The sequence below is a fragment of the Patagioenas fasciata genome, chromosome 18 (genome assembly GCF_037038585.1).
Source record: "Patagioenas fasciata isolate bPatFas1 chromosome 18, bPatFas1.hap1, whole genome shotgun sequence".
NCBI classification, from domain to species: Eukaryota; Metazoa; Chordata; class Aves; order Columbiformes; family Columbidae; genus Patagioenas; species Patagioenas fasciata.
The window spans coordinates 175,189-200,619 of NC_092537.1; the positions used below are offsets into that span (position 1 = coordinate 175,189).

Sequence of the window (25,431 nt, forward strand, 5' to 3'; positions counted from 1 at the left end):
CCTCTACCCTCCTGAGTGAAATTAAGGCGCGGGCTCTCGTGTTAACTGATGCTCGTGTTTCATCCACCTTTTCACAACTTCCGTCCAGCTTCTCCCAGGCCTCTCTCCACCATGCTGGTGTTAATCTCGAGGCTGAAAAGCAGAGTCCTTTGTTGGCCCTATAAAGTTATTTAAGCTCACAAATTTACATTATACCTTAAATCTGCACTATAGCCTTAATAGTGAGAAGAAGAATGTATGGCACGTAGCCCATGTAGCATCAAAGCGATTATTTTCCTCTTCTGTTCTACCACCTTCCTGAGGTGCAAGAAACACGTCCCTCCTGCCACAGTCCAAAGCCGCAGGAGCGCAGGAGCGGCGCCTGCAAGGAGCGCTACCGGGCAGCGGCGCCGCCCCGCCCGGGAGGCCGCGGAGCGCGGCTGCCTGGACTCTTCCGCGCGCGGGCCCTGCTGGCGGCGCCGCGGTTTCCGGAGGGGGCGGCGCGCAGCTGCACGGCGGGGTCGGCCGGAGGGAGATGGCGGTGGCACCGTCCGGCCGCCCTGCCTCGCGATCCGCCCGCCTCCGGGCCTCAGGCGGCGGCTGCGAGCCCGGGAGCGGCGGCGCGGGGCGGCGGCTGCCGCAGCGCTGCCCGGGCGGGCGATGCCGAAGCTGCGCGGAGAGGCCTTCTGGAGGGAGACGCTGCGGAGCGCCCACTACGTGGTGGCGCCCATGGTGGACCAGAGCGAGCTGGCCTGGAGGCTGCTGAGCCGCCGCCACGGCGCCCAGCTCTGCTACACGCCCATGCTGCACGCCCAGGTCTTCCTCAGGGACGCCAACTACCGCCGCGAGAACCTGTACGGCGAGGCCTGTCCCGAGGACCGCCCGCTCATCGTGCAGGTGAGCGCCGGGAAGCGCCCCCGGCCCGGCCCGCGCTCCCGCTCCGCCCGGCGGCGGGAGGAGCGGCCCGGGTCCGCCGGGCCCGGGGCTCCCGAAGCAAGACAGCGGGGCCTGGTGCGCCCTGGTCACGCACCCTGTGTGTGCTGGCAAATCCACGTGAGCTCAAGACAGTCTCACGCGGGTTTGCTGTGGGGTGACAACAGCTCATTTTTTTCACCTGAATACCACCAGCACCACTTGGCTCACGAGGATGCGTGTCCTTTTCTGTTTGCGCCCCATCTAGCAAAGAGGACTTGGTGCCTTAGCCGTGGGGGCCTGGAGCACTGGACTTCCCCCAGGGTTTCAGCCCTCTGCACCTCACAGACGGCGGCTGCTCCCCTAGGGTTGAGGATTGTGCCAGGTCTGACACCACTCGGGGAGTGTCGTGGGTTTTTGAGTGGTTCTGTGAAACCGTGAGCTCGTGCTTAGCTATAGAGAAAGGATGCGAGGAAGACAGAACACACTTCCATATTTAAGACTGACGATTTGACCAACAGTCCGATGTGTCTCTTTCACACTGCGCCAATGTGAATTCATTTTAGAGGCAGTGGTGCTTATTGATATCTACAAAATTTGAGTTGTCTCAAGACCCAGAGGCACCACAGGTAACTTTTCTTCTGCACCATCTTTATGTATTAAAATGCTACAGCTGTTTGTTCTATGGGGGATTTTAAGACTTGTTCCCTCTTATTCTTGAGTGCTACATATAAAATATTCTACAAATATTTCATTGTCTCTTGATTGTTCATCTTTCCGGTTTTGTCGTTTGAAGGCTAGGGACCTTTAGCTGGTGTTTGTTGGGTTATTTTTGAGAAACGGTGTTTGCTGTTATTAACTGTGCATATTATGCCTGTTTTCTGTAGCAAGCAGTTGCTTCATAACTACGTCGTAACATGTTGTCAGTGCTTGAAGAGAACTATTGCCTGATTATTCCACTTTTCTTTGACTTTCTCAGTTCTGTGCCAATGACCCTGAAGTGTTTGTCCAGGCAGCGCTGTTGGCTCAGGATTATTGTGATGCCATAGACCTAAATTTGGGTTGCCCCCAGATGATTGCAAAGAGAGGTACGTGCCAGTCTGAACCCGGGATAAGCGGAGAAGTGGAATCTTACTCTTGTGTCTGTCATATAATATTTTATTATAGGTCACTATGGAGCATTTCTGCAGGAGGAGTGGGATCTTCTTCAGAGAATGAGTAAGTCTTTAGAGAGGCTTCCCTTTGAGAGGGAATGGGATGAACTCATTATTGAGCTGGGGTTTAGGGATTTTGGGGACAGAGGTGCAGCGTGTTTATTTGGAGAGGGTTGTGTTGGGGGTGTTGCTGTTGGTTTTTATTTTTACTGTATTCCAGTGGCACCCTCAGGATACTTGGTGCTGTCACACTACACACTCGTACTCGATCTGCTAAAAGACTTCAGTACCTGAAACAAATTTTAGGTGAAAGTGAATCAGTCAGGTCCCAATCTAATGATGGCTTAGTGGTTCTCCAGCTCTGGAGGGAGCAGAACTTCCAGCGCCTTAGTTTTTCACTCTGAGGTTCTCAGGTGACAGGAGTTTCTGCCTGAAGCCACAGTGGTCATGTTCTGCTCAGCTCAGCGTAGTCTTTCTGTCCACACCACAGCAGTTGGTGCCTCTTTTCTCCAAATTTGTGTAGGGTGTTTGCAGACTATCGGTAGCATTTCTGAACAGTGTCATACTTTTTTAAGAAATACCTTCTGAACTGCTGTAAAAAGCTAGATTTTGGTCATTATGTAGCACTGAGAATGTGCCCTCACCCCATTTCTACTTAAATGCCTGAACCGTGAAGTTAGAGAATGTTACTTCTGTTTGCATTCCCTGTGGTCCAGAGAGTCTTGGATGGCGCTCGGCACAAAGACGCTGCTGAGAACCTGGGAACACAGACAGTGCTTCCCTGCCCAGCGTGTAATGTGGCAGCTGGGGCACTTTTCTGGGGAATGAAAGGTGCGAATCAGAACAGCCGCCAGGTGAGAAGAGAGCCCAGGTCATCTAGTTGGACAAGAACCTGGGCTGATAAGAGAATTGTCTTATTAGGCTACTGTATGAAAGTGAGCAAAGCTTCTGTTTCCTCCTTCTCCTGCTTTTCCCAGCCTTCTTTAAAATGATTGAGTACTATTTTCTGCTTGCACCTGTATATACCTTGAGTGCTTCTGTGAAAGGATGATAGGAAGTACCTAACATTAGAGCTTCTAGGATTTGGATTAGAAGAAAAAAAGGTGACTTCCTATGTTATACATCCAAGCTCTGGAAGAGAATTTCATATGTGCCATTGCTCAGTGTTTTCCTGTTGACCGTCTCCATTAGCTCTCTTGTTAGTAGTTTTCCAATTCCATGCACTGTGTAAAGACCACGGGAGTTGAACATGGTGTTCTAGATTTCGTCCTGACTCTGTAACCTACATTTACTACTTTATTTGGTCTACAGCTCACCTCTGTTGGTAAGCCTCTGCTTATCAGAGTACAAGAGCCTGTGGTGGTAGTAAACCTGTATCGATGAGGGTGGTCCTTAAAAGTGAAGGTTTGATGCAGTGGACATGTTAGGGCTATTAAATGCTGACTATTTTATGCTGCCTTGTTAGAATGCAGATTTTGTGCTTCATGTTTTACTATTACTTGATTAGCCTGTGCAACAAGGACTGCAGAGGACATTGCTGATTGTTTAAGCTGTGAGAGCTGCATAGCGTTAACTTTTCAGGCTTTTTCCGTACCACACTCAGTATCAGATCTTGAGGGGAGTAGGCACTTTTCATAGCATTGTGCGGCCCACTTACCTGTCTTTTCAATCTTTCCCAGTTTTACTGGCTAACGAGAAGCTCTCTGTTCCCATCACATGCAAAATCCGCGTTTTCCCAGAAATTGACAGGACAGTGAAGTATGCACAGATGCTGGAGAAAGCTGGCTGCCAGGTAAGGAGGCAGCTGCTCCCTGTGCCGCTGCGCTGGACGCATGACTCTATGTAAAGCATCTGATGACCAGATTTTGGTGTACTGTGGAGATAAATAGGCTACATTGTTTTACAGACAGAGAAAACGGGATGCAGAGTGTATATATTTGCAGTCATAGGCTGCAGGTCAGTAGTATGGAAGTAGTTCTGGAAGACATCATGACTTCAGTCTCTCTTGTAATCACAGCATGGCATCCTTCACTGTGGCTGAGCGTCTCAATCCAACCATGCTGCAGGAGGCCGTGCGAACGCATGGGGTCACGGGGCTGTAGAAAAAAACGGTATCAAAGAAATAGGCAGCCTTCTAGGATTTAACCCGTTAAATTGGAAGAGACGGTCTGTAGTTACAGCCAGTACTGACAGTATCCAGACCTCCTGCTGAGGATCAAGCCACATCAGTGTATCACAAATGCCAAAGTGAATCGCAAATCGGAGCCAATGCAATAGGAAATCTCTAGGTCCTCCCAAGATACAATCTTGTCATGCTGTGGAATAGCAAACTGAAAGATGCTCAAGAACTTGCCACGGTAGGTGAGATGCTGATATCTTTCTGTGATACCCAAGTCCCTGCACTGTTGAAATAGCAGTAGGAATTCACTGGCATCTGTGAAGTTTATGAGGTGAAAGGAAATTTTTGTCAGCGGCTTTGTTCCGGTGGTTCCTATACGTGAAAGGTAAACGTAACTTTGTGTTCTAGCTGCTGACTGTGCATGGCCGCACTAAAGAACAGAAGGGGCCGCTCGCTGGCGTGGCGTCTTGGGAGCACATTCAAGCTGTCAGGTCAGTAAGCAGTACCAGGGTTAGCGGATTTCGGCTAATATGCTCTGAAGATAGATTTTAAGTGGAGTGTGCAGTGGCATTGAAGAGCAAACAAATTTGTGTGATGGGAGAAGAATTTCTGGGTTGACTCTAATTCTCAGTTTTATGCATCTATTTTATCCACTGGTGTAGAAAAGCTGTAAGCATTCCTGTATTTGCAAATGGAAACATCCAGTGTCTCAGTGATGTGGAAGAATGTATCCGTAAGACAGGAGTGCATGGTGTCATGAGCGCAGGTAAAGAAAACGAATTTTTACTCACAATAGATGAGAATACGAGCTGTTTCTTATTCTCTTAGCAGCCCCGTGTACATTTATTAAAAGCTGATGTGAGCCTGAGTTGGTGAGCAGCTTTGACTGAAAACTCAGTGGTTGTGCTTGCTCCCTTTATACTGGCCATCTCTTACGAGGAGCAGGAATCACTTACCATTTGTAAGAATTGTAGTACCATCAAGTGGTAATCAGGTGTAATTGCTTGACAAAGGCATACGGGACTCCTGTTGTCCTTGAATATTTTCGTGGCAGCCGCTCGTCAATGGAACGGTTTTTGAATGGATCTTGACGCAGCAAGTGCACCTGCTGATTAATGTTCCAGCAGGTGGCTCGTGTTGGGTTGGGACAAGAAAGAACTGGCATAACTTCCTACAGGAAGAGCAAGGATGGACATCAAAAAAGCTTCCAATCGTTCACACAGTTAAAGCAATGAAATAATACATTTTCTGAGAGGGTGTAGAATCTTGTTTTTAGAAAATACTGTTCAACAAAAGGCTTGTGAAGCCAATAGAGGAAGGTATAGTGAGAAGCAGTATCTGTGAACTTAGGCCAGACAAATGTGAACACTGACAGTGGAATACACACATTATCTAAGTGTTTAACCACTGGACAACAACAGCAGTGATTTCTCTATTTTTTACTTTTCTGTCTTTTTGTCAAGATTGGATACCTTTTGCAAGAATGTGCTTCAATTAGGTATGAGCTACTTGGCTTAATTAAGAATTGCACAGTGAAATTTAGTATCCTGAGGTCAGGGTAGAGTTTTATGGACCCCGTTATTCCTCTTCATGCGTACATGGCTGATGTGTCAGTGACTGGCGGGTAGAACCACAGCAGAGCTGATCAAACTCCAGAGCCTGGATTTTGTTTTCTGTTTCAATCCTGAAATGAAAACTTGAATATTTCTTTTAATTCCCTAGAAGGTAATCTTCATAACCCGGCTTTGTTTGAGGGCCGAAACCCATTGGTGTGGGAGATGGCTGAGGAGTATCTGGAGATAGTGCAGAAGCACCCTTGTCCCCTGTCCTATGTTAGGGCTCATCTCTTCAAGCTCTGGCATCACACGTGAGTACCTCCACAGAACTCTCAATGTTTTCAGGGCTCATCCTGCTTAGCAAGTGCCTGGCTTTTCTGAACAAGGCTTTTTTCACCAGAATTAGTCTGCTGCAAGGTTTTCTTTCCTGGACTTGGCTGTAGAGAATGTGGGCTGAGGCCTTTAGCCCTCACTGCATATCTGGGAAACAGGGCACGGGGGTGGGGGGGGGGGGGTGAAGTTGTTACAGGATAGATAGGCCAGGGCGTGAGCTCACAGCTTGTCAGCTGCCGTGTGCTAATTGCCCATATGCACACTCGCTTCATGGCAACCATGAGTTAACTAACTCCTTGTTTGTTGTGAGCCAGACTGTCTTGCATTTATTGTGGAGTAAGAGCACAGCCACAGCAGTTACTGAGGAGCAGCTGATGCCCTGTATGTTCCTGTTAGCTTATCCCGAAGAACCCTGGTTGTGTGCTAAGTATTTATTTGTAAAAGAGAAGCAGGTATGTGTGCTTTTCTCTGGATTACAAGAAAGAAGATAAGCTTCTACCAAAGCACGTGCAGCAAGAAAAATCTATAAAAACCTTTTTCTAAAGACATTTAAATTGATCTCCTCAGTCTAGCAATAATGCGTAAATGTGACTTGGTGTTTGGGATTTCCCTCAGGCTTCAAGTTTACCAGCAACTGCGTGAAGAATTAGCAAAAGTGAAGACTCTAGAGGGCATTGTAGATGTCAACAGGGAGCTGAAGCTGCGCTGCCAGGTACCCAGATGGGAACTTACCGTGTATGTCATGGAGCTGATGGCTGTTGTCACTTCACTGAACTTGGTGGCTCACCAACCTTGATATTGGTATTTTACTACAATAGCAGCCCCTTAAACCTGAACAACTATTACATGGGGTAAAGTTGATTTAGGAGTTACAAATCTGCTTCAGTTCATCTTAGTAGTTGTTCTTTGCCTATATTTAACTGTCAGTAACTATTAGTTTGAATTCCAGTTTGTGGTTTCATGGGGTTTCAAGTATTATTTATTTAATGAGATCTCCAGGAAAACTGACTGTAAGTCTGTGCTGCAGGAAGAAATAGCTAATCAGAAAGAAGGAGAAAAGCCAAAAGAAGGGTTGCCTTTTTTCCACTGGATCTGCCAGCCATACATCAGGCCAGGGTGAGTTACCCGTTCCAGCCCGGAGAGGAACCCACAGGCCTTTCCTGCCCCCGCTGTCAGTGCAGAGCCCTCCACTTCTGCTCTAGGAGCTTGCATTCATTTGAAAATATGTGAAGACTTTGGATTATTATTATTATGGTTTGTTTTTCTCCAGGTTATTGCTTTGTTCAAGGGGATGTTGCTCATTGTGTGCATCCTCTCCTTTAGATCATTCTCAGATTTCTCTCTGGGAAGTAAAAACCAAGAATTCCACTGCAGTTCAGAAAGAGAAACTTAATGTGCAGCAGATGTGCAACCTGACAGCACCTTATTATTACATGTAACAAGTGTTGCTGGTAACCGCCACAGTAGCAAAGATGGGAATTAATTGTATTCTAGAAAGGATGTTTGTGTTGTGTGGAGAAGCTTTTCAGTGCCATTCCCCTTCTGTTGTGAAAACTGGGCAGAAGAAGAGACCGAGCATGTCAGGATTAATATTTAATACTTAAATAAAACCTGAGAATAACAGATTGAGAGGTGCCTAACTCATTTAATTTGCCAACTTTCATCGACTTCCCAACCGATGTATGTGACAGTGTGTCTGTTATTAACAGCCAACGTTACAAAAAACAAAGCAGGTTTTTCTGTTCCATTTCTAAGGGCAATGAAGCTTCCTTGTAATTTAGCCATGACAGAAAGGTTTGGCGTTTACTCAGATTTCTGTGAAGCAGAACAGCGGGCAGGGACCACCTCCTTCTTCCCTTCAGCCCACTTATGGTGCTATTCACTGTTTCAGGCCGAAGGAGAGATGCAGGAAGAACGGAGCCAGTGGGACTGAGAAAGGTGTGCGAGGGAAACGCGCCCTGGAAGAGGAGGAAGATGGAAATTCTGAACTTCTGTCAAAGAATAAGCAAAAAAAGAAGTTAAGAAATCCAAATAAAAGCTTTGATCCATCTTTAAAACGTGAGTTCTATTTAGTGACATAAATGCTCAGAAAGTTGATGATAACACATTTGATCTAAATGGCGACTATTTATTTTTCTTGCTTATGTAGTTGTAGAAACCTCTTTAAAAAGAAGGGGGGGTTGTTTGGAAATTTCAGTAATAGGCAATGTGATTCAAATTATGTTCATTCGTAAACAAGGATCAAAGAAGTAGGTCACTGAGCCACTATGAGCATCTTTTTATGCTCAAAGTGCTTTACAAGCTAAATTGGAGCCATCACTAGTGTTTGAAATTAGAATTTCATGTGCATTTCAGGCAGATGGGCTCCTCTTTACACTTGAGGAACATCTTTCTGTTTGTTTGTTTGCTTGTTTTTTCCTTAGAGGCACTTAAAAAGTCAAGGTATATTGACCTTTGCACTGTTCTTTGAGGTGCTGTATTTCTCGTTCAAAAGGAGTCTCTCTCTCCCTCCCTCTCTCGGGGTGGAAAAAGCACCGAGCTTGCTCTGATCCTGGGTGTATTTTTTTTTCATTTGCTTCTTCTACATAAAAATCCCATTGCTGAAATCGAGTCTCTTCCTCCCTCTTTTCCAGCCAAATATGCAAAATGTGATCAGTGTGGAAACCCCAAGGTAAGTAAGTCAGCGCCAGTGTCCGCTGCCTGGAGATGGCGCAGGGGTGGGCAGCAGCTCCGTGTGCGGATGGGGAGCAATGACAGGGCTGTGGGACCGGGGCCAGTGCTGTTCAATATTTCCATCGATGACAGGGACTGGGCTCGAGTGCGCCCCAGGCACTGTGTTTCACGTGATGCTTTTGCAGAGAACTATAGAAAGCTCACCCGCAACACGTGTCGTAACGCTTTTTCCAAGGAGCTTATGGCGGTTGCCTGCCCGTGTTGTATAACTCGGGCTGCCCAGCAGATACGGATGGTGCAGAAATTGAATGCAGAATTATTTTGGTATTTGTTCTCTCTGTACAAACAGTTGCTTGCTGGGGCTCCACCCCTCCCACAAACATCAGCTCTGTCATCTTCATTACAACCGAGCTCTGATTGCCCAATAGAGCATGCAGGGTTTTTTTTCCAAAGGTCAGAATGTGCAGAGCTGTATTTTTGTTGCTTATTATAACAAGCAATAATCATTTTATTTTCACTGATACAAGCTTCTTTACACCCCTCCCAACCCAGGGCAATAAATGTGTGTTTAACATGTGCCGAGGATGCTGTAAGAAACGAGCGTTCAAAGAGACAGCAGACTGTCCAGGTCAGTGCTGTCCTTGCAAGTCACCGAGCAAACGTCTCATTTGCCGTGTATGTTCATAACTTTACCCTTTGCTTTATGCAGTGTGGGGGGATGTGTGTCCAAGTCTACGTACATAGCTATCTGAAGTTCTACAGTACAATTTTAAAAGCCTGCTCTACCTTCTATGTATGGTATTTCTTCCAAAGCCTTGGGATGCCTCATTTCTACGTTATGAGAACCCATTCTTTGTAAGGAAGGAGCTGTTTTGTTTATCATCTCATTGTGTGGTTTTTTTGGTTGTTCTCCCCGCCCCGTTCTTGCTTCTTCAGGTCACGGATTACTTTTTAAGACCAAATATGAAAAATCCCTTTCATGGCAAAACAGTCAAAGAACAACGGAAAGCGCAGTGCTTGGCAGGAGGGGAGAGGCCGGGGGGGCCGTGGCCGCACAGGAGCCTGCGGGTGCCGCACAGGAGCCCATGGGGGCCGCGCAGGAGCCCATGGGGGCCGCGCAGGAGCCCGCGGGTGCCACACAGGAGCGCGCTGGTGCTGCGCAGGAGCCCGCGGGTGCCACACAGGAGCCCGCGGGTGCCACACAGGAGCCCATGGGTGCCACACAGGAGGGCGCTGGTGCCGCTCAGGAGCCCACGGGTGCCGCGCTGTGACGCTGCGGGAATGAACCTCACAGAGCTCGGCCCGGCCGCCACTTCCCTGGGCCAAAGAATCAGCGTCAGCTGTGTCAACTTGTTCCACAGGTTTATTTTTTCTGAAAGAGTTTTATTTAAGTAAAAAGCTGCTTACTCAGGGAATTATCCTGCATTTGAAATAAAAAGGATGCAATTATATTTCTTGTGTTCTGTTTTAAAGACTGAAAATGCTGCAATTTTTTGTGGGAGGCAACCTGTAGAAGCTGCCATCACATTCTGCCTCTTGTGTGTTCATTAACCCATCATGTCTTGTTTTTAATATGGGGGAATAAATTTCTTGTATTAGATCAGCCTCCTGGCATGCTAAAAATAGCAATGTCAGTGACCTTCACCAATAGAAAACGTGTCACATGTGTCTGAGTTCCAGCAGCCCATGTTTTCAATGCTAAAAGGAATCTAGCACTACCTTACACACATTTAAAATAAAACAGGTCATTCAGCCTCTGTGCGGGACGCGGGAAGGACCGGAGCCAGCAGACAGACTGGTGCTGTTTCCGTGCTGCTGCATCCGGCTGACAGTCCCGTCTCTAGAGTCACAGCACCAGGGGGTCTTCCTCTGCCCGGCGGATTCCATCCGCTCCGCTCCGCTCCAATCCACTCCACTTCACTCCGGTTTTGCTGGGTCTGGATGGAAATGACCGGGAAACACAGCACCCAAAACACCAGATCTGCACAAAGCGCTGGCAAAGTGTCTTCAAATATTACTGAAGAGTAATAAACCAAAGGGCAGAAAACAAATGCAGCACCATGCACTTCAGAAAACAGGGAAGACCCTTCCCTGCCTCACCCTCAGCCAAAAGAGGGGCTCCAGACCCTTTTGTTTGTGATGACAGAGCACAGCCCTGGCAGGAGCGTGCGGCCACCGCACGGCCAATTGCTACAGAAGCCATTTTTAACTTCATTTCTTTTTTTTTATTTATTTTTTTTTTTTATTTAGTTTTTCAACAACTAAGTCCTGCTTGTGTGCGTGTTCATGCATGCATATATTTTATATATATATATAGAGAGAGATATAGATATATAGATATAGATATAGATATAGATATAGATATAGATATAGATATAGATATAGATATAGATATAGATATAGATATAGATATAGATAGATATAGATACACACATACACACACATACACATACATACATATATATATATATATATATATATATATATATATATATATATATACACACACACCCCCCCATACATACACACACATATACACCACCTCAAGCCCTGGCAAGATCAGTTTGTATTTCCTAATCTGCCTTACAACTTACGTTGTATTTTACAGTCATGAGTTCATACACGGACTGGAACACTATGCAGAAAAATACACTCAACTTCTAGTACCTGTTGGCTTAAGCCATGGAGAAACATTCTCAATCTGAGCACTTAATGAGAGCCCCCGGGCAAGGTGATCGCTCAGGAGAGCACCACACGTGAAGCACAGGCCTTGCTTGCCCTTCAGGCACCTTTGTGCTCCATTTTGTCTGTGTTCGCATTTCCCAAGCTGTTTCTTCAGGCACCTTCCCCATCACACAACCACGTGCATCTTAATCTCTCCAGCCGTTGGTCTGCATCTCGGCCACACCAAGGCCTCCGCAGGCACCACGAGAGGTAAGAACCTCCTGTCCGTTTGGCGGCTGACAGTAAACGCTGCCTGACATTTCCTTGTGGCTTTCTGCAGATGATGACAACAGATGTAGTTCAAACCCTCCTAATGAGTCTTCCCATTTCATTTACTTGTTACTTGAATAAAATATTTTCCATTGTATTCTGGGAATAGCATCTTCCCAGCTTGGCCTGTCGACCAAGACTCTCAGCAGCTTTCATAATTTCTGGCTAACTTTCTGTTCAGATCACACTGACACTAAGCTGGGCAGGTGTTATTCCAGCTTGCCTCATAAATTGGGACTAGCACAGAAACTGAGGGGGAGGGAAAGGGTGCGGCCTTTCCCGAATAGTCCAGTGATTACTGTGGGAGAACCAAAGTTAAAGCTTCTCTGCCTTCGTTAAAGACAGGAACTTGAAATTACATGTGCCACCTCCTGCGGAAATGGTCCGCGTCTTCCCTCGCTGGCACACACTTTGAAGCTGGCAAGTATTCTGAGTTCCTGGTCTGTTGGAAAAACGCCCCCCTTCTCATAAAAAGCTAAATGTTAATTATCATGGGGGGTTGTGTGAGTGACCGGGGCTGTGTGAGTGACTGGGATTGTGTGAGTGACCCGGGCTGTGTGAGTAACCGGGGCTGTGTGAGTGACCCGGGCTGTGTGAGTGACTGGGGTTGTGTGAGCGACCCGGGCTGTGTGAGTGACCGGGGCTGTGTGAGTGACTGGGGCTGTGTGAGTGACTGGGGTTGTGTGAGCGACCCGGGCTGTGTGAGTGACTGGGGTTGTGTGAGTGACCCGGGCTGTGTGAGTGAGCCGGGCTGTGTGAGTGACCGGGGCTGTGTGAGTGACTTGGGGCTGTGTGAGTGACCGGGGTTGTGTGAGTGACTGGGGTTGTGTGAGTGACTGGGGTTGTGTGAGTGACTGGGGCTGTGTGAGTGACCGGGGCTGTGTGAGTGACTGGGGCTGTGTGAGTGACCCGGGCTGAGTGACCCGGGCTGTGTGAGTGACCGGGGCTGTGTGAGTGACCGGGGTTGTGTGAGTGACCCAGGCTGTGTGAGTGACCCGGGCTGTGTGAGTGACCGGGGCTGTGTGAGTGACCGGGGCTGTGTGAGTGACTGGGGCTGTGTGAGTGACCCGGGCTGTCTGAGTGACTGGGGCTGTGTGAGTGACTGGGGTTGTGTGAGTGACCCCGGCTGAGTGACCCGGGCTGTGTGAGTGACCCGGGCTGTCTGAGTGACTGGGGCTGTGTGAGTGACCCGGGCTGTGTGAGTGACCCGGGCTGTGTGAGTGACTGGGGTTGTGTGAGTGACCCGGGCTGTGTGAGTGACCGGGGCTGTGTGAGTGACCGGGGCTGTGTGAGTGACCCGGGCTGTGTGAGTGACCCGGGCTGAGTGACCTGGGCTGTGTGAGCGACCCGGGCTGTCTGAGTGACTGGGGTTGTGTGAGTGACCCGGGCTGAGTGACCCGGGCTGTCTGAGTGACCCGGGGTTGTGTGAGTGACCCGGGCTGAGTGACCCGGGCTGTCTGAGTGACCCGGGGTTGTGTGAGTGACCCGGGCTGTGTGAGTGACTGGGGTTGTGTGAGTGACTGGGGTTGTGTGAGTGACCCCGGCTGAGTGACCCGGGCTGTCTGAGTGACCTGGGCTGTCCCCCAGCAGCGCAGCGGGGTTTTGGAACACATCTCACAGGTGCAGTCTCACCACAGAATCCCCAGGGTGAAGAAAGGATCAAGCCGGCTTTAGGGAAGGGCCTAATACCCGAAAATCCCAAATGGACGCATTTCTACACAGAACTGGGATTCAAGGCACGTTCATCCCCACGCCCAAGGCAGCTCTCAACAGGCAGTGCAGGCAGACGGACGCGTGTCCTGCTGGCTCTGTCCCAACGCGCGGCCGCAAGGCTGTTTGGTTCGGCACCTTGTGCATCTGACCACACATCACCACACTAATGGAAAAACGAAGCTGCAACCTGAACTTGGAACAGACGTTCTAGAAGATTATAACCTTGGAGTTAATAAGGTGAACATGACCTGTGTATCAACATCATCATAAGCAATGCTTGTGAATGAGGAGGCACTATTACAACATGAGTAAAGCTGAGCCATTTACCGCTCCTGCTGAGCACACCTGCACCTACACGCTAACTGGGGATTGCTTTCAGGCTAGGCAACATACTCATTATCCTTTTTATCTCTAATCAAATAATTGCAGCCTGCCAGCTCAGCAAGGTAATGTCCTGTTTTCTGTTTCACAGGCCCTCAAGATGACACACACTATTCACTTTTGATGGGAGTTGAAGGAGAAAAAGGCAGTGCCCTGCATGTAGAATGGTGATAAAAATGATCCTCAGCCTCAAGGGCTGCAGATTGGATTCTTGTACCTGAATCCATTTTCAGAGGCACACAAGAGAAAGTGGTAGCAGTTCACCTGACCAAAAGAAAGCGATCTGCCTTTATTTGGCAAACAGTTATGAGATATCAGAGAATTTAAAAGAAAAACAGGACAAAAAGTAGTACCTCAAAACAAAGATTGAAAAGCCTGGATCTCGGCATGTATTTACAGGGTACAAACTTTATGTACACATAGAATTCACAGTTACATAAGCTACAGCCACACGGATTGTAATAGTCAAAGCTATAGCTGCAGAGCATTAGAGAACTGAACAGCGATACCTGTGGGACCAAGGACAACGGGATTACCTCGCCTGATCTACCATGCAAGACAGATTTCCAGCTCTTGCCACTTGAATTCTTGTTTGAATTAGACCATCTGCAGCTACCCTTCAGTCGGTACCTTGTAGTAAGCCCATTGAAGCATAAGCTTGAATTATTTATTTGCTGTCAAGAAACTGTCTTACTTGCATTACGAATTTACCCAACTTCTAGCTACTGAATCTCACACATTTCTCTTAGAGGCTGACGTACCCTATTAACCAGTTTTCTGTTCCCTGTCTAACTAATTCAGCCTGACCAGGCTATCCTGGGAGATAACGCGAAGCTGTGTTGCCCTGTCAGACCGTATGAAACATTGAATGGAATTCACAGATCTGCAGGAACGCAGAAGGCAAAATAAAGTCAGCTGAAGTACACGGCTCATTTGCAAAGCAGAGGGTAACTGACCCTGCTCCCTGACAGCATCGGATATGCGCCAGAGTCAGCTCCCTGCCGGTCTGGTGTTTCTCAGCCTGCTGCACATTCACAGTTGATGCTCACTTGTATGAGTCACAAGGGGGTGGCCCGAGAGCGCTGTCCCGTGGAGCACGCTGCTCCTCCGCTGTCATCTGCTGCTTAGAAGAAGTAAGGACGATGACGGCGTAAGAACCTCAAACAGCCAAATTAAGCTGGCTTAGAATTTACTCTTTAAAAAAAAAGTAAATAAATAAATAGTCAGTGCTTGACCAGCACTTTCTACCTATGCATGATGGGTCTTTATCAGAAGCATGGTTGCTATTATTAACGTTTACTCATTTGTTTTTCTGAAAGTTGATATTAAAATGCACATATCAGGAATGATACATCATTCAGCGGCAGTTTTGGGGAGGACAGACCAATGCTGAAATTCCAGCTGAGTCACTTCGCACTGGCACCCTCAGGACAGAGCCCCAGAAACACGTGCAATGGGCCGGGACACGATGGGACAGGATGCGATGGGACGGGACGCGATGGGCTGGGACGCGATGGGCTGGGACGCCATCGGCCGGGACGCAGGGCGCACGAGCCGCCACTCCCATGTGCAGCAGCCCCTCAGCTGCCACCGCACCGGCCACCGCGCCAGGGGGACAGCCCTTCCTCAACCAAGTGCTGCGACACAGATCGCCACTCTAGACAAGTCAGTTACCAATCGCCCCCATCACTCCAACACAAATCTCGTAACAGGAGTTTTGACATTACCACTAAAATTAGTTGTGCTAATTAAAACTGCCTTCACCAAGAGAACCGGGCTGTTTCGCACTGCCGTTCCTTTATCCCTAGCTATACCTGCGCAAATGCAGGTCAGAAATTTTGCTGTTACGTTCCTTCAAACTGCACTTTCTTCAGAGTCCATCCAAGCTACACCTCCAACCAGATCAGAAAGCAAAATAAAACATCAAGCCTGGCAAAAAAATCAATGGCTTAATATCAAAATACCTAAAATCCAACTTTAACACAAACCACCAAATACTCAGCAACTTTTTAATCCTGCTGTTTAATGCACTAGATATAACAATTTATTTATTTAAAAAAAAGCATCAACACATTAACAGTAACATCTGTACTCAGTTGCCAGACCTGTCAGGGCTGGATCAAAATTCGTAGCTTGCCTTATGGAGCAGATGAACGCAAGGCTGCAGTGCCTCCAGAAAACTCAGTGCAGATCATCTCTGATTACCAGAGTACACGCACACACGTAGGCTGCCTCCTTTAATCCCTTTATAAAAGGAAAAGCAGAATAAATGCACCTGGAGAGTGGGCACCTAGACTGGCTGCTTTCGGCTCCTCCGCAGGACTCGGGTGGTATTTCATGGCATTTATCCACGCTACCAGAGGCAACTGTTGCGCTTGTTGGGAAACCATCACACTGGACAAGCAGCAATATTTGCATGAAATAGAGATTTACTGCTATGATAACACTGGACCCCAAAGCCAGGTCATGCACAAGTGTGAAACACATCAGGAAACAAGTCTTTGAAAACAGAGATCAGACAGAAAAAACCTGGATCCAGGCAGACATAACACCCTAAAAGAAAGGCCTGTGACTGAATGCATGGAAGTGGTGCCATGTTTTCTGGCGTAGGCGAAAAATCATTAAGAGTTTCTCGATACAAACCGCCTCTCCCATCACAACTCTAGCTCCATAACCGAGAGCAATGCACCTCTATGCTTATCTGGGAAAAAACAAAGTTCAGCATTGCTCAGAATCAAGGCAATACTTTCAGGCCAGTGAAATCCATCTTAGATCACGCCTGTCCATTCAACTTAACACTAATTTTGCGGCTTTGAAACAAGAAAACTAATAGCAGCTGGAAAACTCACAATTCAGCATCTGTATGAATAACTGGACAACTCTTTATGGAGTGGAGAAAGAAGGAGAATGGAGGAAGATGTTCTACCAAAACTGAAATGATGCCCATTGCAGGGATGCTGTTTTTAGAAAGAATTTCTTTTCAAGCAGTATTGAAGTTATTTGAATATTCATATTATCCACCATCAGCCCTGACCCTCTAAATCTGAGCAAGAAGTGAGGGAGACAGGGACAGTTCGCGGAGCTCAGCAGTTAGTGGGTGAGACACGGCACAGTCCTGGAGGGACCGTTTCTTTTGGTACTGTGTGAAGCTTTTCACATGTTGGTGCTCATCCTGGACTGGCTGTTAGCTGGAGTGAGCTCCCCTTGGCTACCTTCTCTCGGAGGAGACTGCAACGAGACCAAAACACATCCCAGTTAGTGATGTGCAAACGTTCTGCAGAGTGCCTCTTGAGAGACCGAACGAAGCACAGGCGAAGCGCAGCAGGATCGCAGCGGTGGGGAGAGCACGCCCCCAACTCATAAATAACGATGGCTTTGCAAAAGCTTTGTGTTCGCAACTTCTATCATCGCAGTTCACAAGAACTGTTCCTGAAAAAGTCAAACCAGAACTTTTAAGCCACTTTACTACGTACAAGGTACTGCTGGCCCCGGAAGTTTAATCTGGTCTGGTACGTAGTTATCACAGAGATTAGCATACTATAGAATTCAACGTGTTCCGTGGCAGATGGCCTGTCCTCCCTAAGAGCATTATTGTGTCCTGGAAGGAATACTACGAGCAATTCCTGCATTTTTTTACTTCCTCTACTAAAAAAATTACCTCAAACAATCTTTCTTCTGTGAAGATGAAAGATACGTGGATCAAGAACCAGTCAAACGACTTAGTTAGAATTAACGCAAGCATATAAACTTCAAAAGACATTCTGCATTGTACAAACAGGTCAACATATTTGCTAGAAATGCTTGTTCCTTATATATTCGGTGTTAACTATTGTAAGAATTTGTCCAACAATAAGCACAACAAATCCATTTCCCTCCAGAATTCTCAATTCACCAACTTGTATAGCTTCAGTTAAAAAAAAAACAACTAACCAATAATCTTAACACCGTATGAAAGTCCCCGGTTACCACGTCCATACCTTGACGTGTATCTGGTTGCGCAGCACTGCAGCTCGCAGGATCATAGCTTTGGCACGTCGCTGAAACTCTTTGCCCATTAGTAAAGACTTCTCAAAAGTTGTGCTGCGCTGATCTACATCTCGAGCATAAAGAATCTGTAACCAATACAGAGAACTGTACAAAGGCGCTGCGACAGGGCTCCACAGCAGAGCAAAGCTAAGGTATCATGGAGCGCTGGGTGATCAGCCCTGCTGAAAACACCAGTCAGAACAGATGAATGCAACTTCCAAGTGTCCCAGGAATGGAGAATTTCTAACCTTGCTACGGTGGCTCAGGCGCACTCACCTTACTGTGCGAATCTATTCTGGCATTGATCAGTCCCTCCAGGATCAGCTGAGTAAGCTCATCTTCCAGAGCAGCCACTGTGGTATTAAAAGCAGTAGCCATCTTGCGCATATCTGCCGATACATAGGGGCTGAAGTACTGGGAAGAATAAAATATTCAGTTGCCAAATGAAAACACGTGGGAAAAGCAATCACAAAGAGATGGCCTATCTCGCTGCTCATCCACCTCTCAGGATTACAGGAACAATTACCTGGATAAGGGCTCGATTTCGAATCTGGGTATAAAGTGTCCTGACATGAGGTGCGAGGTACATATCCAGCAGCAGGTTGTCCTGTGCGAAAAAAGCCACATCAGAAACTGAGAAGCAGCCTGGAAAAATATACTATTCCTATGTTCTGAAACGTATCTGTATATATACTTAAACTTTAAGGATATTACGCTACAGCAAGACAATACCGTAAAAAAAGAATGAATAAAAGAACTAGCAATAAATCTTAAAAAAATATCATTTCTCCTCATCCTCTACAGCTAAACTACTCCCAATTTCCATTCACATCAAGAGACAGAAACCACAGAAAAGCTGAACACTCTTAGTAGCTACTTTTAACAGTCACCACTTCTCACAAAAGGCTGGGCAAAGGGAACTTTTAAGGTCCATTCTGCACTGCTCCCCTGCAACTCACCTTCATCTCATCCAGCATTTTCAGGCATGAGGCATATTTAGATTCATAAAACTTGAAGATGATGTCACGAACCTGTGGCTCCAGCTCCAAAAACAATTTGAAGGAGCTACAGATAAAGATGGCAGTGATCAGACATTGGAACGTACCACTAAATACCCCACAACCCCATCACTCCAAGTCGCAAGGTCACAAACTGCCACTGTCATTCAAAGATTCCAAGAATTTACTCTCTAACAGACCAAAGGGCCCATTTTCAGCAGGGCTGGGAGCCTGGAACACTGCGAGATGCAGCACAGCATCAGAGCTATGGTGGAGGAAGCCAAGAGACGTCTGACAAACCAAGCAGCAGAAGTGTTTGTCCACACAAAACAAAAAAGAAGAGGGGCAATAGGTCAAAATCAGGATACACCACCAGAAAACACAGGCCGTAGTGCTGTGCTTGCCAGATGTGTGTTCCATTTCGAAGCGCAGCCTTCACCAGGCAGAGCACACCTCAGGAAAATAACCTGAGTGTGGGAGATCTTTGTGATGTGCGCTCTTTCTCAGCACTCCCCCAATTCTCCATCACAGATTTCCCAATCTTGGGATCTCACCCTATGAATGAGCCAATTAAAGTCAGAGTAACAACCCTTTTTCCACATCAGTTTAAAACTAGTGCTTCCATACACTTAGCTGACAGAAATTCACTATCATTGTAATTCAACCTATGACACACAAATATCAATTTTCTTCTAAAGACGGTAATTCACTTAACCTTGTAAATGTCATAGTTAGATCACACTGCAAGTTCCGTTAACAATTATTAAATTGTATTAATATGATTAAAATACACCAGAACAAGCAGCAAGATGAAGGCAAATTATCTCACAGCTGCCTTCTGTGGGCCTCTATCCCTCTGATTTAATGTCTGATACAGACCACTGATGGAGACAGAAAATTGGGCTAAGTAGATGTTGGATTTGACCTGGGTTGGAAACTTCCATCACACCATGAAAATTTCAGCTGTGATTAACCACTGTGTTCTAGACAGTGAAACGTCACTTAATACTAAAGCCAAACTAAGGTTCAGTGATTCCTTCTCTCCTGTAAGAGGAAGCTATTACTCCAGCCAGAATCCACTCTCAGACGAAGTCCCATGTCCCAAGAGATGTCCGGTATACAAACTGCTCTCGAGGCATCGCTTACCTGCTGGAGATAACATTTCGTTGCAGTTCTTGGCGGTCAAAGGTAGCAAGGGCACAGAGACCACCGTACACAGCCACATTGCTAGGAGATAACAGCTGGAGAGAGAGAGGGAGTTGTCACTGGCTACTGCAACGGCACAAAGGCGGAATTCAGTAATCTGCCCCAGGTCCTCACAGTGACAAGATCAGTCCTTGTCAGACGCAGCGGAACCACTGAGTGTGCTCCCAGGAATCCACCCAGAGCCTGAGGAGCCACTGCCCACTGCTAAAAGAGCAGAGACCCATTCCAACAACCAGGCTTTCGACTGAGCTACACAGATACACCAGTCTCACAGGAACTGCTGTTTGGTATAGAGTAGGTCATGTAGAGAAACCAAGAACCGAGATTTAAACCAACAAAAACAACAAACAAAAAAACCCAAACCAAATCCAAAAAAAAACCCCACCACATGGTTCACAGCACCACCAAACTACACAGGAGTGCTGTGGGAATAACTGTAATATCTGAATTTTAAAACCTAATATTTAGAAGAATTGCATCCCCTCCAAGACCTGCACACAGCTCCCTCTTGGTCCTCACCTCGGGGAAATCACAGTGATCAAATGATGCCAACAAGAAACACTTTGCTGCCTGTTTGTACTTCCGAGCAGCTAGTTCAGCCAAGCCTAGGAACCAGAAAAAGTTAGTGCTTTGTTTATGATAGCATACAAATGAGGAGAAACTGCATAACCTGAGGAGGAGGACAGGCCATCACATGGTTGCTAGTGCCCTCACTACTGAAGTGAAACAAGACTCTCAGTCTCTAGCATCCCTTGCACTACGTTGACTCACACTGGCATCCCCTCTGAAGAAATTCAGGGAGAAGAAAGAAATAGCAAAAACAAGTCAGACGTTTCATTAAAATTTGTGTTTCTGGTGAGATAATACAAAGTCTGTCAAATCTTCGAGAAAACATAAACCAGGCACACACTGTTGTCAAAAAGCCCTGCGGACAGCTAACAGACATGCAGACAATACAGGAAGCTGAAGGATTTGCTCACCTGCTGCACATTTCAGTTTGGTGAGAATTGCTTGTGTCTGGCTGTCCCTTTCTCCTCTTTGCTGAAGGACAAGAAAAAGCAGTAGTGAGCAAACACCATGAAAATAATTTTGATTACAACTGTCTTTGGCATATGTCATCCTAACAACTAACTTGCAAATCTCAATAGCAAGATAACTTCATCTTATTTGTCTTGGGAAATATGGCAAGAACTCAGAATGGGAAGTCTCTCTGTTTTTACCATGAGACAGATTTCCTACACACATATCATGGGAGAAAAGCAAAAGTGAATCTCAAAATAAAGAGTACAGCAGCCAAGGAGGCTGGATTAGAGGAAGAACAGATTGTAATATGAAGGGAGTCTTACAGGGAGCAAGTCGTAAAGGGCGAAAGGAAGGGATCACTTTACAAATTGTGGAGACAGCAAACAAAAGGAAAACTCATGCAAGTTAAAAAGCAGGACCTTACTTCTGCAATTTCTGGTGTAGACTCGGCCTTGCTTACATAGCTCAGAACATGAGACCAATTCTGGAGGTAGACACTGACCTGCGGAGAGACAGAAATGGTGTAGAACAGGTACAGGTAAATGGTGTTGCCCAGATAAGCAGTATCACTGCATACACGAGAGGTAACCAGAGTAAAGTACAGGTGGACTTCACAGTAAACATCAGAGGGACACCAGGCACCGTTTCCTACAAACCTTCCTACCTTGATGACATTGAGACACATGTTGATAACATGTTTAGCACTGGTGCAGTAATCACGGGCTCGTGAGTAACACTTGAGAGCGTTGCTGAGGTCCCCACAGTCAAGGTAATGATCACCTAAGTCATCATGGCCTCTCCTGAAGCACAGGAATTAAAACAGCAATGAACTGTGTGCTGAGAAAGGGACACAGTCAGCTTGTTCTCAACATGCTGACCTAAGGCACCGAATGCAGGTGACATCCTGTGTTAGGAGCCTGGAGGAGCAAAATGCCCTTCCCTGCTCCAGCAGAGCCTTCTGCATCTCACCTGATACTCTCCTTAATGGAGTTCCCTTTGTAATTCTTCAGATCTGTGTCGAGTTTCTCCAGTTTAAGAAGAGCTTTTTTGCGTGTAGCTTCAACCCAAGCTGTGTCAAGAGGAGGGGGCTCAATTCCACTGTCAGGGACAGCATCAGGTGTATTCTGCAGTTCTCTGAAAGAGATTGAATGGGGCTGTTATGCTGCAAACTTTTCAAAACAGAGAGGTCTGCTATGTATCTGCCACTGTCACCCTAAGGAACATTACTGCACACACAAAACAGACCGACGAGAAAATGAGGACGGAAAAGAAAAAGAGAGCTAAGATTTCCAGTGAAAACAGTAACGTAAACATCACAGATGTTTACAAATTCTTCTCAAAATTATCCCAGTGATCTTCTGCAGGTATTTTATTAACAAGCAAGACATTACTAATTTTAAAGAAACAACCTGTTCCGTAAATCAATTGAAAGCAAGTTTGTAACAGTGCTGCAATAAATTATTACATTCAATGAAGGTATTTAATGGGTTTTGGTTTTGTTTTTTTACCAATGGTCCTTTTTAAACACAAGAAAGCAATGAATACACTGTCACACATACATGGTAAAGACTCCCAGGGCAAAAGACAAGAAAGCAACAAATATGCACAGCAACAAAAATAATGCAAAGACAGGAAGTGTGGATGGATAAGAGAATTACCAAAGGCAACCCTTAACAGCAAACCTGACGTTAGGAAAACACAAACACACCAACCCCCAAATCAAGGCAAACAGATAAGCTTTTAATTTATGAACACAAGAGCATCTAGAAGAGGCTTCATCTTCACAATCTGCCTAAGAAAAGACAAGTGTGTTCACTGATATTTGAAGCAGTCACAAGGACTGAACTCTCCTCAATACCTACCTATAGCCTTTCAAAGCATTAAGACTTCAAAATGAGATAATGTCTTCTGTGTTTAATCTTGTAAAAAAGCCTGAGACCTTAGGCCTGAACATGTACTTTTCGCTGCTGTCACATTCCACAGGCAAAGACACGTTGCACAAGGAACACGCTGGTATTGCGTGCAAAGTGCCCCGCTGTGGCACATCAGTCTTAACTCGGTCAAAAAAGCTCCTTGTGCCCCCATGACCTCTCAGTACCTGGTGGCCTCAGACAACTTTCTGTGGATTTCTTCATACACGTCAACATTGAAAGTTCTCTGGACAAACGACAGTGCCATCTTGAGAGCTTCCACGCGCAGCTGTGGACAGTGATCTGCAATAAACTGCAGCCGCTCAATTCGCATCAGACCGCTGTAGCTGGATGCATACTGCTCCAAATCCTGCCAACAAAACAGAGAATTATGGTCCTTCACATCAGCTACGGTGAAAAGAAAATGAATCATTTTCGTTGAACGCTTAGATACTGTAGTAATAACAAAGACATAAAGGTCACAACATAACTGCTTCACCACTCTAGCTTTGAAACAGAATTGAAATGCAATGAAATCAAACAAGGTATCAGGTCATAAGCTGAAAACAAAACCAAAACAAAATAGATGGCTGTGCAGTAAACAGTGAATAACCATGTGACAACAGTTATAAGGCACAGGGATGAGAGAAGCAAATTAAAGTTTCAGAGGCTATGCAAGATACAAAGCTTCCTAACTGTATGATTTATTTTGCAGTATTAATGTTGCTTTAACTTTTTCCAATTAACATTTTTGTTCTCTTCTGCAACACCTATCTCTCACTGTTACAGAGCTGATATATAAAAACTGGCTAAAATCTAAAACCATTAACTAAAAATTGAAGAAACTGATATAAGCAAATAAAGCCCTTTATAACTCTGCAGCTCTGTCGTTTTAGCCAGTCTCCAGATGATCAAACAACGAAATAATTCTATCCTAATTATATACTTAAAGCACCTGAGCCTTGCTCCTCAAAGAACAAGACTCAAAATGAAAGACTGATGTCTCTGCAAGAAATCAGAGAGGTACTAATGTATTTCAGAACGGAAAAGTGTCAAGCAGGCAGTGAGTCACAAACCAGCAATTCCTCCTCCATCCCGGAAGGTGCAGCAGGTCAGCGTGTGACAAGGAGCTACACAAGAGGTCACCGCTGTTCTTACCCCACCTTGCCTTGAAGAGAATCTATTAATCTCTAAATAACAATTTGACAGGGAGTAAAATGAGGGAGTTTTCTTAAAAACCTTAAAGAGCAAGGCCACACCCAAGAAACGTCGACTCAACCAGCACATACCAGAGTGGGGTTCTCCACCACATAGTTGATATCAGGTGCATTTTGCTGATCTTCTTGTGGATCTACGTCAATCTGCATGGGCTCTACTGCACCCTAGAATAGCAAAATGAGGTCAAAAGTAACTTGTTACATTTAAGCAGGAAACAACCATGTGATTCTATCTGTTAAGAACCTGCTTAAATACATACTAAATTTTTAAAATTAAAAAACACCCCTTGGTCTTCAGACACATGTAAGATTTTTCTCTAACAACACCATTACTCAGCACGATGCTTTAGCTAAAGTGAGCGGCACTAAGGCTCAACACTTGCACAGAGTTCTTTATTTTGTTCGGTAGATTACCAAGAAAGAAAGCGAAGGGGTCAATAAATCCGATCCTCCAAAGCACCCCAGGTACGCACGCTAAATTCCAAATGACATTCCATTAATCTTCCCGGAGCGAGAGCAGGCACTTAACACTCAGCTCAAGAGGCTCCAAAAGTTAAGAAGTATCCATAAAGCTCAGCAGAACCTTTCAAGGCTGCTTTAGCGAAGGATGAGGTGCGGCGGGCGGGGGTGCGGGGCAGACCCGCCACTGCTGAGCTCCCCCCACCCCGCCCTGGCCTCCCAACCCCGCCGCGACACCGCGCTGGCTGCCGCTGGCGGGCACAGGGACCGGCCGGCGCGACCGAGGCCCAGCCCCGCGCCGCCCCCCGCGCTGCGGCCGCTCCTCACCCGTCCCCGCTGCCCGGGCCCCGACAACAGCGCGACAGCCCCGCGAGGGGCCGGGGGGCGCTGGGCTGGGCTGTGACAGCTCCCTGCGACACGGCCAGAGCCGGCGGGGGACGAGCGGGCCCGGCCCGTTCGAGAGCGGCTCCTCCTCCCGCCGGGCGGCGGCGGGCGCGCAGCCCATGGGAAGGCCACGCCGCGCCGCGCCGCCCGGCGGCCGCGGCAGGGCCGGGCCTGGCCCCGGCAGTTCCGAGCCGCGGGCCAGACACCGCGCAGGAGGCCGCCGAGCGCGGCGGGGCGGCCCCGGCAGGACGGGGCGGCGGGAGCGCAGCTGCCCCGTACCTGCAGGTTGAAGACCTGGACGGGCAGCGGCATCTTCCCCTGGCGGCGCCACTTCCGGCTGACCCCCCGCCTCTCCCTCCGGCTCGGGTGCCACTTCCGGGTCGCGCGGCGCCGC

At 47.0% G+C, this 25,431-nt stretch overlaps 2 protein-coding genes across 6 annotated transcripts; one reads left to right on the forward strand and one right to left on the reverse strand.

Annotated features, from left to right (window-relative positions):
• Window positions 1–496: 496 nt before the first annotated feature.
• On the forward strand, window positions 497–10,177 carry DUS1L (dihydrouridine synthase 1 like). Of its 4 annotated transcripts, none has more exons than XM_065852321.2 (13): window positions 497–876; window positions 1,871–1,979; window positions 2,059–2,109; window positions 3,725–3,837; window positions 4,573–4,655; window positions 4,827–4,930; window positions 5,887–6,031; window positions 6,669–6,765; window positions 7,081–7,169; window positions 7,945–8,111; window positions 8,687–8,724; window positions 9,279–9,401; window positions 9,663–10,177. In XM_065852321.2, exons 1-13 carry the CDS (start codon window positions 640–642, stop codon window positions 10,119–10,121), a joined length of 1,815 nt encoding a protein of 604 aa, XP_065708393.2. In that variant the 5' UTR covers window positions 497–639; the 3' UTR covers window positions 10,122–10,177. The 4 variants fall into 4 exon arrangements, with proteins under 4 accessions (XP_065708393.2, XP_071672430.1, XP_071672431.1 ...); XM_071816330.1 differs by having other exon boundaries at window positions 499–876; window positions 9,279–9,354; XM_071816331.1 differs by lacking the exon at window positions 497–876 and adding an exon at window positions 921–1,520.
• A 5,640-nt stretch (window positions 10,178–15,817) lies between these two features.
• On the reverse strand, window positions 15,818–25,421 carry GPS1 (G protein pathway suppressor 1). Of its 2 annotated transcripts, none has more exons than XM_065852088.2 (14): window positions 25,317–25,421; window positions 24,267–24,359; window positions 23,166–23,347; window positions 22,037–22,201; window positions 21,732–21,867; window positions 21,492–21,569; window positions 21,025–21,085; window positions 20,564–20,649; window positions 19,985–20,079; window positions 18,800–18,905; window positions 18,367–18,447; window positions 18,117–18,254; window positions 17,792–17,926; window positions 15,818–17,042 (listed from the first exon to the last, which is right to left on the reverse strand). In XM_065852088.2, the coding sequence occupies exons 1-14, from the start codon at window positions 25,347–25,349 to the stop codon at window positions 16,968–16,970; spliced, it is 1,464 nt and encodes a 487-aa protein (XP_065708160.1). In that variant the 5' UTR covers window positions 25,350–25,421; the 3' UTR covers window positions 15,818–16,967. The 2 variants fall into 2 exon arrangements, with proteins under 2 accessions (XP_065708160.1, XP_065708161.1); XM_065852089.2 differs by lacking the exon at window positions 25,317–25,421 and adding an exon at window positions 24,981–25,121.
• Window positions 25,422–25,431: the final 10 nt, after the last annotated feature.

Excerpts from the sequence above, each read along its gene's own strand:
- DUS1L (XM_065852321.2), top strand. The coding sequence starts at position 640 with ATGCCGAAGCTGCGCGGAGAGGCCTTCTGGAGGGAGACGCTGCGGAGC. Across the intron at positions 1,980-2,058 it reads CCAGATGATTGCAAAGAGAG|GTCACTATGGAGCATTTCTG; the intron begins GTACGTGCCAGT and ends ATTTTATTATAG. Across the intron at positions 8,725-9,278 it reads ATCAGTGTGGAAACCCCAAG|GGCAATAAATGTGTGTTTAA; the intron begins GTAAGTAAGTCA and ends CTCCCAACCCAG.
- GPS1 (XM_065852088.2), bottom strand. The coding sequence starts at position 25,349 with ATGCCGCTGCCCGTCCAGGTCTTCAACCTGCAG. Across the intron at positions 21,086-21,491 it reads CTACACCAGAAATTGCAGAA|CAAAGAGGAGAAAGGGACAG; the intron begins GTAAGGTCCTGC and ends CTTGTCCTTCAG. Across the intron at positions 18,448-18,799 it reads AAATGCTGGATGAGATGAAG|GACAACCTGCTGCTGGATAT; the intron begins GTGAGTTGCAGG and ends TTTTTCGCACAG.